Raw genomic sequence first — 11,820 nt, 5'->3', positions numbered from 1 at the left:
TTAAATATAAATGTACGTAACTTGTCAAACAGATAAAATTTTTAAATTCTTAGGCATTCGTGGGTAACAGGCATGTAACAGGATTATTCATAATAGAGGTGAGGCGTATTTATCGTACCCAGTAAAAGTACCAGGTATTTCCATGCGATACTTTGTACTTGTGACAGATCTCTAAAATACCTGGTTACAAAATACTCATAATAATAAGTATTTTATACCGGGACTAAATATTTTTAATAGGTACTTTTACCAGGTATTTTTGACAAGTATTTTTAATAGGTATTTTTGATGGGTATTTTCAGTGGGTATTTTTGATAGGTATTTTCAGTAGGTATTTTTGAAAGGTATTTTCGATGGGTATTTTTGATGAGTATTTTCAGTAAGTATTTTTGATAGGTATTTTGGATGGGAATTTTGGATGGGAATTTTTGGTGGGTATTTTTAGTAGGTATTTCTGATCGGTATTTTCGATGGGTAAAAATGTGGGGAATTTTTTCGAAATGGAATTCCGTAGCTAAATTATTGTGGGGAATCACATATGATGATTTTGCCTATGCGGAATTTTTTTCAGCGAAGTTCTGTAACAACCCCCCCTCCCATGGATTTCAAAATTTTGTGGGGAGTACTTATTTTGAAAAAAAAATGTGGGGAATTATGGTTTACAGAAATTCTCTAACAACCCCCCCCCCATGGATTTCAAATATTTTGTGGGGAGTTTTCACTTTGAAATTTTGTTGTGGGGAATAATGTTTTTCAGAAATTCTGTAACAACCCCCCCCCACGGATTTCTAATAATAAAACGGGGAATCAAGCTCCCGTAGAATATTTGTGGGGAATATGTGGGCAGAATTTATGCGAGTTCATTAGAATTACTTATTCTGAATCAATACTTTTGAGTATTTTGTCACCGGTATTTTTTTGTACCTGTACTCATTGTGCCCACTAACGAAAAGTACTCATAGGACCCACCTCTAATTCATAATAATATAATGTTGCTAGTAAAGAAATCAATGCCAGTATTGAAAAAGATTGGTTGATAATTTTTCGCAGTTACGTAACAAGATGTTGCCTAGCCATTGCGATGTGATTGGTTTATTTATGATTACGATTTACCGTATTTTGCCTCCCAAGACAAATGCAGCCTCTGAGCGAACCTATTGCTCTCGCTGAACTCCGAACGATACTTTTTATCATATTTGTTACGATTAAAATATTTCGATTATTATTTTGCCCATCACTTCAATCTAGTGAGTTGTGTATCTATTGTCTGCGCTCTGCACACCTGTCAACGCCATCGCGCCATCTTAAACTAAATGTCAACTTTGTTAATGTTTCAGTCGAGGGTCTGTTGTACAAAGTATAAAACATAATACAATGTGATATAATCGCAGTGATAACTTACTTATTAAGAGATGGAATTAATATTTAACAATATCGATGAATGAATAAATACATGTCAAGGTTCGATAAGTTTGTTGATCAACATGCAAAAACATACACAATACGATTTGTTGTAGTTTTAACTAGAATCGATCTTATTTAATCGTAAATTATACAGATCTTCTAATACCATGGATCTCTCTATAAAATCGCGCGTAAACTTCATCAAACAGGAATGTGCGAGTGAAATAAATGCAGAAAATGTTATGACAGAAGCAGAGATTTTCCCAAATGCTTCTTTATTAAAAAATATTCTAACAGTCAAAAATTCAAACAATGGCAGCCCCGATGAGAATCTTTTGAGCAATATTTTATATATCTCAGAAATTCACGACAAATTAAGTTCAGAAAACAATGAAACGCCCAGCGAAAGAAAAATACGTAAATCCAGAGAAAGAAGTCGAAGATATAGGGTAAGGCTAAAAGAGAGAGCTTTGCTAGGAGATTTTCCGACTGTCGGTAAGTCAGTATTACAGGAATCTGTCATGGTAAGCGAGCAAGGTATCGCAGAGACCCAGGAGGAAAGGAAGAGAAGGTTTGCCAGAGAAAGATCCAAAAGATACAGGCAAAGACTCAAAAATAAGGAATTGGATGTAGTACCTACCCAACACAATGTGGTGCTTGGTAATATAGGTAAGCACTATTATAAGTAAGCATAATTTATATTGGTAAATATTTACCTAACCGCCACACTTTTCATTGGCATAGATTATGGAAATTACACTTAGTTTGAACTTATTTATTACAAGAATAAAACTTTAAGCCGAGAGAGATGGTAAAAGATGCATTAAAGTTCCATTTTTATTCAATCATTGTTCAAAATTTCCCTTATAAAACTATCTTGTGCCTTCTTTGCGAAAGTTTAATTTCAATGACCCTGAGACTCTGTGAGCTTTCCCGGCAGGACTCTATTGACCCATCGCCTTGCAGTGGGAGAAATGTTACTCCTAGACACACTGACCCCCAGATTCCTACCCACCCCTTATACATGTTTCCTTCCCAGAACTTGCTCATCATTATTTCCTTCAAAACACCCTCCACACAGCATCCCCTAAGATCAAATGGGCCATGAAGGAAATTATTTTCCTTAGGGCCTCCTGTTTGGAGCTAATGAAAAATAAATAAAAAAATCTTTTTTGAACAGATCATCGATTTCATTGGCCTAGAAGTCGAAAGGCCAACATAAGTTGGCAACTCAGCTTTCGTGATTTTATTCCAAGTGGCTAAAGATGAAGATCACCGAGATCGGTAATTGGTTATTATTTCAGTGATAGGTCGCATAGAAGTACTGGAAACGATAGCGGAGAAGCGCAGGCGTCTCGCGCGAGAACGATACCGCCGTATCCAAGAGAGGCTCCTCGAGCGAGCCAGGGTCCCTGATGCAGCAGTCCCAGGCCTGTCTCCGAACAGTCGGGACACCAATGCATTGGAGCGGATAACCAAGGGCGTGGGCAGGAAGAAGAAGAGAAGACGAAGATGCAACGAAAAGGATGTCGGAAAAAGACGAAAAATTAAAAGTTTGTAATGTTTTATTTTATTCTTAGACTGGCTTATTTCAAACTCAATCACTTCAAATCAACAATAAACGTGCAGATTCTCGGTCTATTCTCATCCATATCAAATTGAGATGGATGAAGGATGTAGCGCAACACGGAGTAATTCCCCTAAAAATAAATCACTACATATAATACTTTTGGCCGTGAAAATTTGAAATCATACCAAATTGTGATTATTATTATTCTTCATAGGGTTTCGGTTTACGCAGAGCTGAGCAATTCACTGAAACGGAGATAAAATATCAATATTATTATTTGTTCAGACCATAGTTAGATAAAAGAACTAACTAACCATCACGCCGTTTCCCGCAGGGGTAGGCAGAGAGGACGGACCGCCAAACAACTCACGCTCCTTGCCTTATTCACATTCATACATACTCTTCTATTATTCTGACTCTTGACGTGGCCTGACTCAAGTATCTGATTCACTTGATCGTGCCATGTCTTCCTCGGGCGTCCCCGAGGAAGACTTTCTACCATTCACATTTGCGTCATATATTCTCCTTTCTTCGCTCATTCGCTCTACATGCCCAAAACATCTTGGCGTCCCTTTCTTAATCTTATTTATTACCCTTACATCAGCCTTGCACTCTTTGCGAATCTCCACATTTCTCACACAAACGTACATGGTTTTACCACACGGTTCCATGATAACTCTTCTAAATGACAATTCAACACACCTATAAAGAGTGCTATAAAGTTATGAAAAGTAATGAAATAAAAACCATGTTAAATAGGTTACATATGTAACTATTGGTTCCATGATATTTCATCAAAATGAAAATTCAACACCTTTAAAAAGTGATGTAGAGTCATTAAAAGTGATGAAACAAAAACTAGGTTTAATAGTTACCTATGTAACATATTTAACCTAATTTTTGTTTCATCACTTTATATCACTTTTTGTAGGTGTGTTGAATTGTCATTTTGACGAGATACCCGGTCACCGTAACTATTTAACCTAGTTTTTGCTTCATCACTTTTCATAACTTTATAGCACTCTTTATAGGTGTGTTGAATTGTCATTTTGATGAGTTATCCGGTCACCTTACCACACACACGGAGTTTTGAAATACCCCAACCTTAGTCTTTTTTAGCATTTTACTTTTTTCATTCATTTGAATTTACTAATTAGCAGGATTTTAGTTTCCAGTGTGCAGTATGATTTTCTGTTGATCAATATTTCCTCCTTATCCCCCTACTACCATAATTAAAAGCTTGTAAATTACTTGTGCAATGATGGGGGACTTAGGCTAGCAGAGGATTGTACTGATTGGACCCCATGATTTGACCACTTGGCTATCAACTTGTTTTTTGTTCACAACGTGAATACCGCACAAGTATCCTAACTGTCTGGAGCCAGTGGGACTATGGCATCTCCAATTGGGGTGTGTTGTTTGGCCAAAGGAAGGTACTTGGGGAAGTACCTGGCTATTCAGTTCTGATTAACTCTGTGCAGAGTGTAAATGTTAATAATCCACTTAAAAGAAAAGAAATTCACAGTTTACGATTCGTTTTTCACTATGAAGAGATGCTAACAATAATTAGAAATAACACAATATAAAAATATATATATAAAGATAGATAAGAAAAATAAAACATTTAAAGATTAACATATGATGTAAAAAGAGAATAATAAATAGGGTAAATAACAACCACTCACATTAAAATATAACTATTCTCTATGACATGACAAGACATGTCATGTCATAACATGTTAACATGACATATCATGTCATGTTAACCCTTCAGGTTTTTAAATATGTTTATCTACAAGTCCCAACGACAACGGTGAATTTTCTTTGAATTTCGAAATGCTCCCGAGGTATCTAAAATTCACTACATATTACTTAGTTTTGAAGTTGTCGTTAAAAGAAATACTATTTTAGAAACTAGATTAAATTATCTTTCAAATATTTGCATTTGAAAAAAACATTGATCTTCTAGAAAATATTTTTTTAGTACCTACCACTATTTAAAGATTGTTTCAATCAATCACAATCACAAAATGTAGTAATGTAATATCAATGTTTATTTTTCAGCTGAAGACTTCTACATGGACCAAGAAATAATGTACCCCGGTGAAGATCTATACATGGAGGACTCTTCAGATGCTAAAGTTCCCCTGCAAACTCTCGGAGACGCCCCCCAGATATCCATGCAAGACTATCTTCATCTCTACAGCGTGTCATATCCAACAATTGGAAGCATCTGATGCAATTAATATAATATTATAATGTGATTGATGTAAATTTAAGGTTTCCACAACGAAACAGAATGAAGAAGAAAAGTGAAGGAAAAGAAAAAAAAACCTAACCTATTATTTTATCATGTTCTGTTTTGTCACTGTTCGGTTTTATCCCGTTACCAAATTAAAGTTATGCCCGCAAACTTAGCGCCCGAATTCTCTTGAAATCAAAGATTCAATCAAAGATCGCTGCTATAAATTGCAAAAAAATACAGGATAAAATAAAAATACCTTATAAATCAACATTTACATTGGAGTTTGCATTTTTATTAAGCGTTCGTTATAAAGTATTTATCTAATATAAATTAGAAATTAAAACATGGAATAAAATGCAATCTTTATTCTAGCAGAGCTGCTAATTATTTGCGTATATCTTTGATTGAATCTTACATTTCATCGCTAATTTGGAGGGCGATTTATCAAAAAGTACTTCTACTCTAACTCTAGTTAAGTACTTTTTGATAAATCGAAGTCAAAATATGATTACATACAGTATTCTGTCACTAATCCGCCAAACCAAAAACCGGGCAAATATCCGATTATTAGTGAAAACGGCGGAATATAATAGTTTTACGTGAATACGGCACAAGACTCCCAACCATCTGGAGCCAGTGAGACTATGGCATCCCCAATTGGAGTATGTTGTGAGGCTGAAGGTTGTGTGAGGGGAAGTAGATGGGGGAGATGAAGGTGGGGAATTACCTGGCTATTCAGATCTGGTCATTAAACACAGCTAAAGCCATTGCAAGCAAAGTTTCGATTCTGAATGGTGGTCCTACACCATGGCGATACTGAGAGTATCTTCCACTCTGAATCGTGCCGTAAATATAATATATATTATTTTTAAATGCATAAATTGTGAAATAAGACAAGTTCATCAAATAAAATTTACTTGCGCATGCTGGGATTTGAAACCGCAACCTTCGGATTACTAGTTGAGAGCGTTACCCCTCGACCGCAGAGTCCGTTGAATATAGTGCATAAATCTCTAACTAGTATAAAACAAAGTCACTATCCGCGTCTGTCTGTTTGTGCTCTTAGTTCTTCTAAACTATGCAATGGAGTTTGATAGGATTCTCACTATCATTTAGAGAATTTCTTCCGGAAAGTTTATATATACAGGGTGTATCGGCACTAACCCGACAAACTTTAACCAGCTATTCCTTAGCACATTTGGAGTAAAAAATGTTATGGGCACTTTGCTGTCCGGTAGCATTTTTTTTTCAATTAAAAACAAAAAAATTTAAAATTTCCACACTACATCACTGTCATTGGCATTGCGTTTCGTGTTCAACAGCTGTTATAAGCAAGTATGTCAAAAAGCGTCTTCGCTCTTTCGCACACACTAAATAATAATAGTTAAAAATGAGACGAATGGTGCCGTGCCATTTCGTTGTGATTGTAAACGTGCGCCAATATAGGTACACACGTGCATTATTCAACGGAATTCGAATAAGATATTTGCCAGATGGGTTTTCAAACTTTGACAAAGGATAAAACAGTGGTGACATGTGATGAAAATATGAATAAATTTTTTATTAAAAAAAACGTTACCAGACAGCAAAGTGACCATAACATTTTTTACTCCAAATGTGCTAAGGAATAGCTGGTTAAAGTTTGTCGGGTACGTGCCGATACACCCTGTATAATACATGGATATTATATTTATTGAAAGTAGAGAAAAGTCGAGCAACGCCGGGTACTCGTCAGCTAGTACAAAATAAGCTGATAATAAGAACGGGTTTTTCGTAAAAACAAATAAACACCGCTATTGATCTTTCCTAAAATTTCCATTTCATTTTTTAACTTATTCAAACCAAAAACGTGACTAACTGAAATGTTTTTAAACAACAGTAATTAACCCTGGTGATTGGTAAAATGGTCATCTCTAGCAAGTGTGTAAGATAACCTAATCCTTTGGTGTCCAAAGCTCGGTGCTTGAGTCTAGGCATGCGGCGAACTACTGAATTTGAAATATTAATACTTGTTAATTAAAGAGCTTGATTTTGTGCTTTTTGTGATTCTAGAAGTTGTCGGATAATCGAACGGTGGATTATTGAGAGAAACCGTAATTTTTTGGCTGACTCGAGTTAGCGTAGTATAATTTTGAGAAGTCAAATGACTAAACTTTGATTAGAAGCTCTGAGGTATTTTATAACTGAAACACATGTTGTATACGGTTTTGGAATTGCTGCAATTTTGATTTGCACAAGTTTGCAACCAGAGTTGAGATTAATTTGGCAATAATTATGAAATAGCTTTATGTGATACAATGTAAAGAAACAATAAACAATGTATGTATGTGGACAGAGTGAAGTGATTATTATACATATGTATGTATATGGACAGAGTGAAGAGATTAATATGCATATGTATGTGTGTGCACAGAGTGAAGTGATTATTATACAAATGTATGAATGTATGTGGACAGAGTGAAGAGATTATTACATATACGTAATGTGGACAAAGTGAATAGATTAAAATACATATGTATGTATGAGGAGAGAAAAGTGAAGAGATTATTATACATATGTATGTATGTGGACAGAGTGAATAGATTATTAAACATATGTATGTATGAGGAGAGAAAAGTGAAGAGATTATTATACATGTGTATGTGTTGTATATTTGTGATAAAATTTAATTAGGATAAAGTGTAAAACTTGAGCAATATTTTTTCATTGAGCTCGAAATGTACAAAAGCTACAATCGTTGAAGTGATGTAGCCATAGATAATAGAAATAAAGGGAACAGAATAGGTGAACAATGTTGGCGACACTTTTGTGCATATGGTTTCATACTAATATGTAATGGTTCTTTGCCCATCTCCCTTGTTTCTATTATTTATGGTTATAGAGTAAGAATATAAAATGTACTCCTTTCAGTTTTAATAAATAATGACTATGGCTGTTACAGTGAGATTTAATATATTTTTAGAATAACCGCCAGCTGATAAAGCCCTATGTTTAAAAGAAATGCAATATTATGTACTTAAGAATTTGTAAAATATATATATATTTTTAAATGTTATGATTATTATTTACTGATTATATTATATGCTCTGCCTCCCATTACTAATATCACTGAAGAAAAAAAAAAATGATAGAAGTGTTGTTTCATTTGAGAGTTTCTAATATTGTCTTCAATGATTAAATATTACAATTTAAGGTTTAAATTTAAGTTAACTTAATATATGTATTAGCCCTTTGGGGACGATAAATATTCTACGTGTTTTGTGAGTTTGGTTGTTATATTTTTCCACAGCCTAAAACCTTAAATTAATAAATGTTTATTTTTTGGAATAACTTAGTGAGTAAAACCTCAAATTTTGATCATCAACTTAGTGCGTAAAACCTCAAATTGTGATCATCAACTTTGTGAGTAAAACCTCAATTGAATCTTGCGATCATACATAAAAAGATAGTTGCCAAAAAAAATGTGAGGTGAGAAAAAATGAAGGCAATGTCGGTAGTTCTTATTCGAAGTATGATACAGTTAAATATGACTGAAGGAGATAGGGTCCCATTAGCTCAGTGGTAGAGCGTGCCCCGGCAACGCAAGGGTCCTGGGTTCGTGTCCTAGATGTGACCGTATCTTTTTCTGTTTCAGATATTCGTTTCAGAATCGCTAATATTGTCTTCAATAATTAATAAATGTTTACTAACGCATTTGTTGTAATATCTTTTTGTTCAGCGTGTAGGCCACTAAGCTTTTGGGGTGGACGGCGCACGTACGACGGGCGCAGTACCTACGTACAAGGTGTCCGGGGGGTAAAGTGCCACTTTCTTCAGAAGGTGATTTTACATGATAGTACATTTTTCGAAAAAGTTATTTATCTTTTTTACTTCTACCGCCATGTAGAATCATCTCCTGAAAGTAATGCACTATACCCTCGGACACCTGTATATTAAAATAGAATGGTTTTTTCTGCTATCAGTATAGATGTGGTATCCTTCTGGTATTGTTTCCACCAACTTGTCATATAGTTGCAATGTAATCTGGGAGATAAATGGCAAATTCGGTAGTGACAAACCGTCCAAAGTTTATTTTCAGTAATTAGGAATTAATTAATATTTATATATCCACAATCAGAAGCAGCCAAAACTTGTACAATAATAATCAATACAGTAGAACCTCGTTAATTCAAAATCCACGGGACATCAAATGTCGAATTTGGCATGACGACAATGCCGCCGAATTCACAAATAAAAACCAACATCGTCATTTTGGCGGCAAATCGAAAATGACGCATTGTAAATCATTACAGAAAATTTATTTGTGAGTATAAAAATACCATCATTATCGGAATTTTTTCTGAGAATTAAAAAAAACCTTGAAAATACCTTGTCGGGGTATGTTGTGAAACTGAATGTAGAGGAGATAGGAAAGAGGATGGTGGGGATATACGTGGCTATTCATATCTGGTCACCAAACAGGGCTAAAGCCATTTCAAGCAACGTATCAATTCTGAATGGCGGTCTTACACCATGGCGATTCTGAGAGTATCTTCCACTCTGGAACATAACGCAAATATACCTTATATTATTTTAAATGAATAGATTGTGAAATAACACAAATCAATAAAATAAATTTTTTTTGCGCACATCAGGATTTGAACCTGAAACCTCTGGGTTGCTAATTGTGAACCTAACCTCTCGACAACGGAGGCCGTCAATTATCTTTTCGTATTTGTCTTTTATTTTTTGACGATCAACGCGTCCCAAAGTAATGTGACTCCTCAAGTTGTATTCTTTGTTTACAGATACGGATTGTTTGCACGAATTATTTGCATAGCAAACTTATAGAGTACACTCAAACCTTTGTTCATAATAAAAAATAATCATCCGTCCACTGTTTTGTCAAATTTTCAAAAGTAGAAACATTTATTTCCATCTTTTTTAGATTTATGCAAAGTGTTGCCAGTTTCATTAGGAAGAATTTGTATGTACTAATATTTAAAAAAAAAACTATTAAAAAAATTACAACCTTTATTATCATAAGTTATATATATCACAGCACCATAAATAAATTACACGCACCATATATAAGTGTTTCGCAGGGATCAAGGAATTTCTACACAATTATTAATGTACAGACAAACTTTAAGACATACCAAACCATCCCAACTAAAAAAAGTTTAGAATTTTACTATTCTAATAAATATCATTTAGTTTAAGGTTGGGGTGTTTCACAAAAATTTAAATGTAACATTGTCGTCAAATGAGATTCAGTGCCATTTTGTTTTTTTTTTACATTTGAAAGTGTCGATTCTAGGTCCTATTCAGATTTATTTCAAATTGTGATCAGCTGACAAGCATAACAACATGGCAGCAAAAGCTTAAACCGACCTAGTATCGACACTTTATGGTGACCTTTCAAATGTCAAAAAACAAAATGGCGCTGATTGGCCATCAATGTTAATGTTACATTTGAATTTATGCTAAAACCCAACACAAGGCCCAGTTGTTTCACAGAAATTCACGCGTGACATAATCATCAAATGGCCATTCAGCGCCATTTTGTTTTTTTGACATTTGAAAAGTCCATGTTAAGCGCTGATTCTAGATGTGTTTCAGCTTTCTATCAAATTGTAATAAGCTGACAAGCTTAACAACATGACAGTTGTTCTTTTTTGCTGATCACAATTTGTTCAAAAGCTGAAACGGAACTAGAATCAACTCTTAACGGAGACCTTTCAACTGTCAAAAAACAAAATGGCGCTGATTGGCCATTTACGCCAATGTTACATTTGAATTTCTGCAAAACACCCAACCAAAGATTTTAAAACAATAATTCAGAGTACCTACCTATCTTAGATCATTTGAAAACCAACTTTAACAGAACTTCCTGGAGTACAATCTTCAATAGCAGCAAAAAACATTTTACTTGTGCGTTTTATGTAATTGACTAATATTTTATCATGTAGCAATTATTACAATTATATCATCAGTCACTCATTTCCGATTATTATGTTATTCAATTTAATTAATATTTTAAATTAATCTAGTTAAATTTGTTGATCCATGCGAAACAAGCTTTACAAACCGAGATACGTAACCATAGAAAAAGGGTGGGAAAAATATCTATGGCATAATTCAAAATGGCAGCCGTGAAAGCTTCACCTAAATTATCTATGATTAACATAATTCATTTCATTATTGTTGTCTTTCTTGTTGGTTAACATAAATTAAATGGCTAGACAATAATCAATTTATTTAAATTTAGTTAAGAAGTAAGATTTGTAAATATAATTTTGATTAAGTAGTAAATACATGTAATTTAAATTTGTATCTATAGGTAAGTGTTTTAAGATTTCAGACATCATTTTTTTCAGTAATATTCTAAGTCATAGACAAAATACAATCAAACATTCAAAAATAGACTTTTCACAAATAATATAAAAAATAAAAACAAAATATTAAGTAAGTAAATAATAAAAGATAAATTGACGAGTTCTAAATAAGTCAACCAAAAATTCGGTCATAGAAAAATAAGTAATTTTTTTCGCTAACGGCGAAAATAAAATAAATAATATTCAATTAAAGAATACTTCTTTGCGACATTTTGATACTGGCA

At 34.0% G+C, this 11,820-nt stretch overlaps 1 protein-coding gene across 1 annotated transcript; it reads left to right on the top strand.

Annotated features, from left to right (window-relative positions):
• The first annotated feature begins 1,295 nt into the window (after positions 1 to 1,295).
• Positions 1,296 to 8,266, top strand: LOC149410577 (uncharacterized). The gene is made up of 3 exons (XM_089647803.1): positions 1,296 to 2,073; positions 2,709 to 2,957; positions 5,039 to 8,266. The coding sequence occupies exons 1-3, from the start codon at positions 1,572 to 1,574 to the stop codon at positions 5,209 to 5,211; spliced, it is 924 nt and encodes a 307-aa protein (XP_089503929.1). The 5' UTR covers positions 1,296 to 1,571; the 3' UTR covers positions 5,212 to 8,266.
• Positions 8,267 to 11,820: the final 3,554 nt, after the last annotated feature.

Source organism: Hesperophylax consimilis, chromosome 27, assembly GCF_061612785.1.
Source record: "Hesperophylax consimilis isolate HC1 chromosome 27, BYU_Hcon_1.0, whole genome shotgun sequence".
Classification (NCBI taxonomy): domain Eukaryota; kingdom Metazoa; phylum Arthropoda; class Insecta; order Trichoptera; family Limnephilidae; genus Hesperophylax; species Hesperophylax consimilis.
The sequence above is the reverse complement of the archived record's forward strand: the minus strand, read 5'-3'. Positions and strand labels throughout refer to the sequence as shown.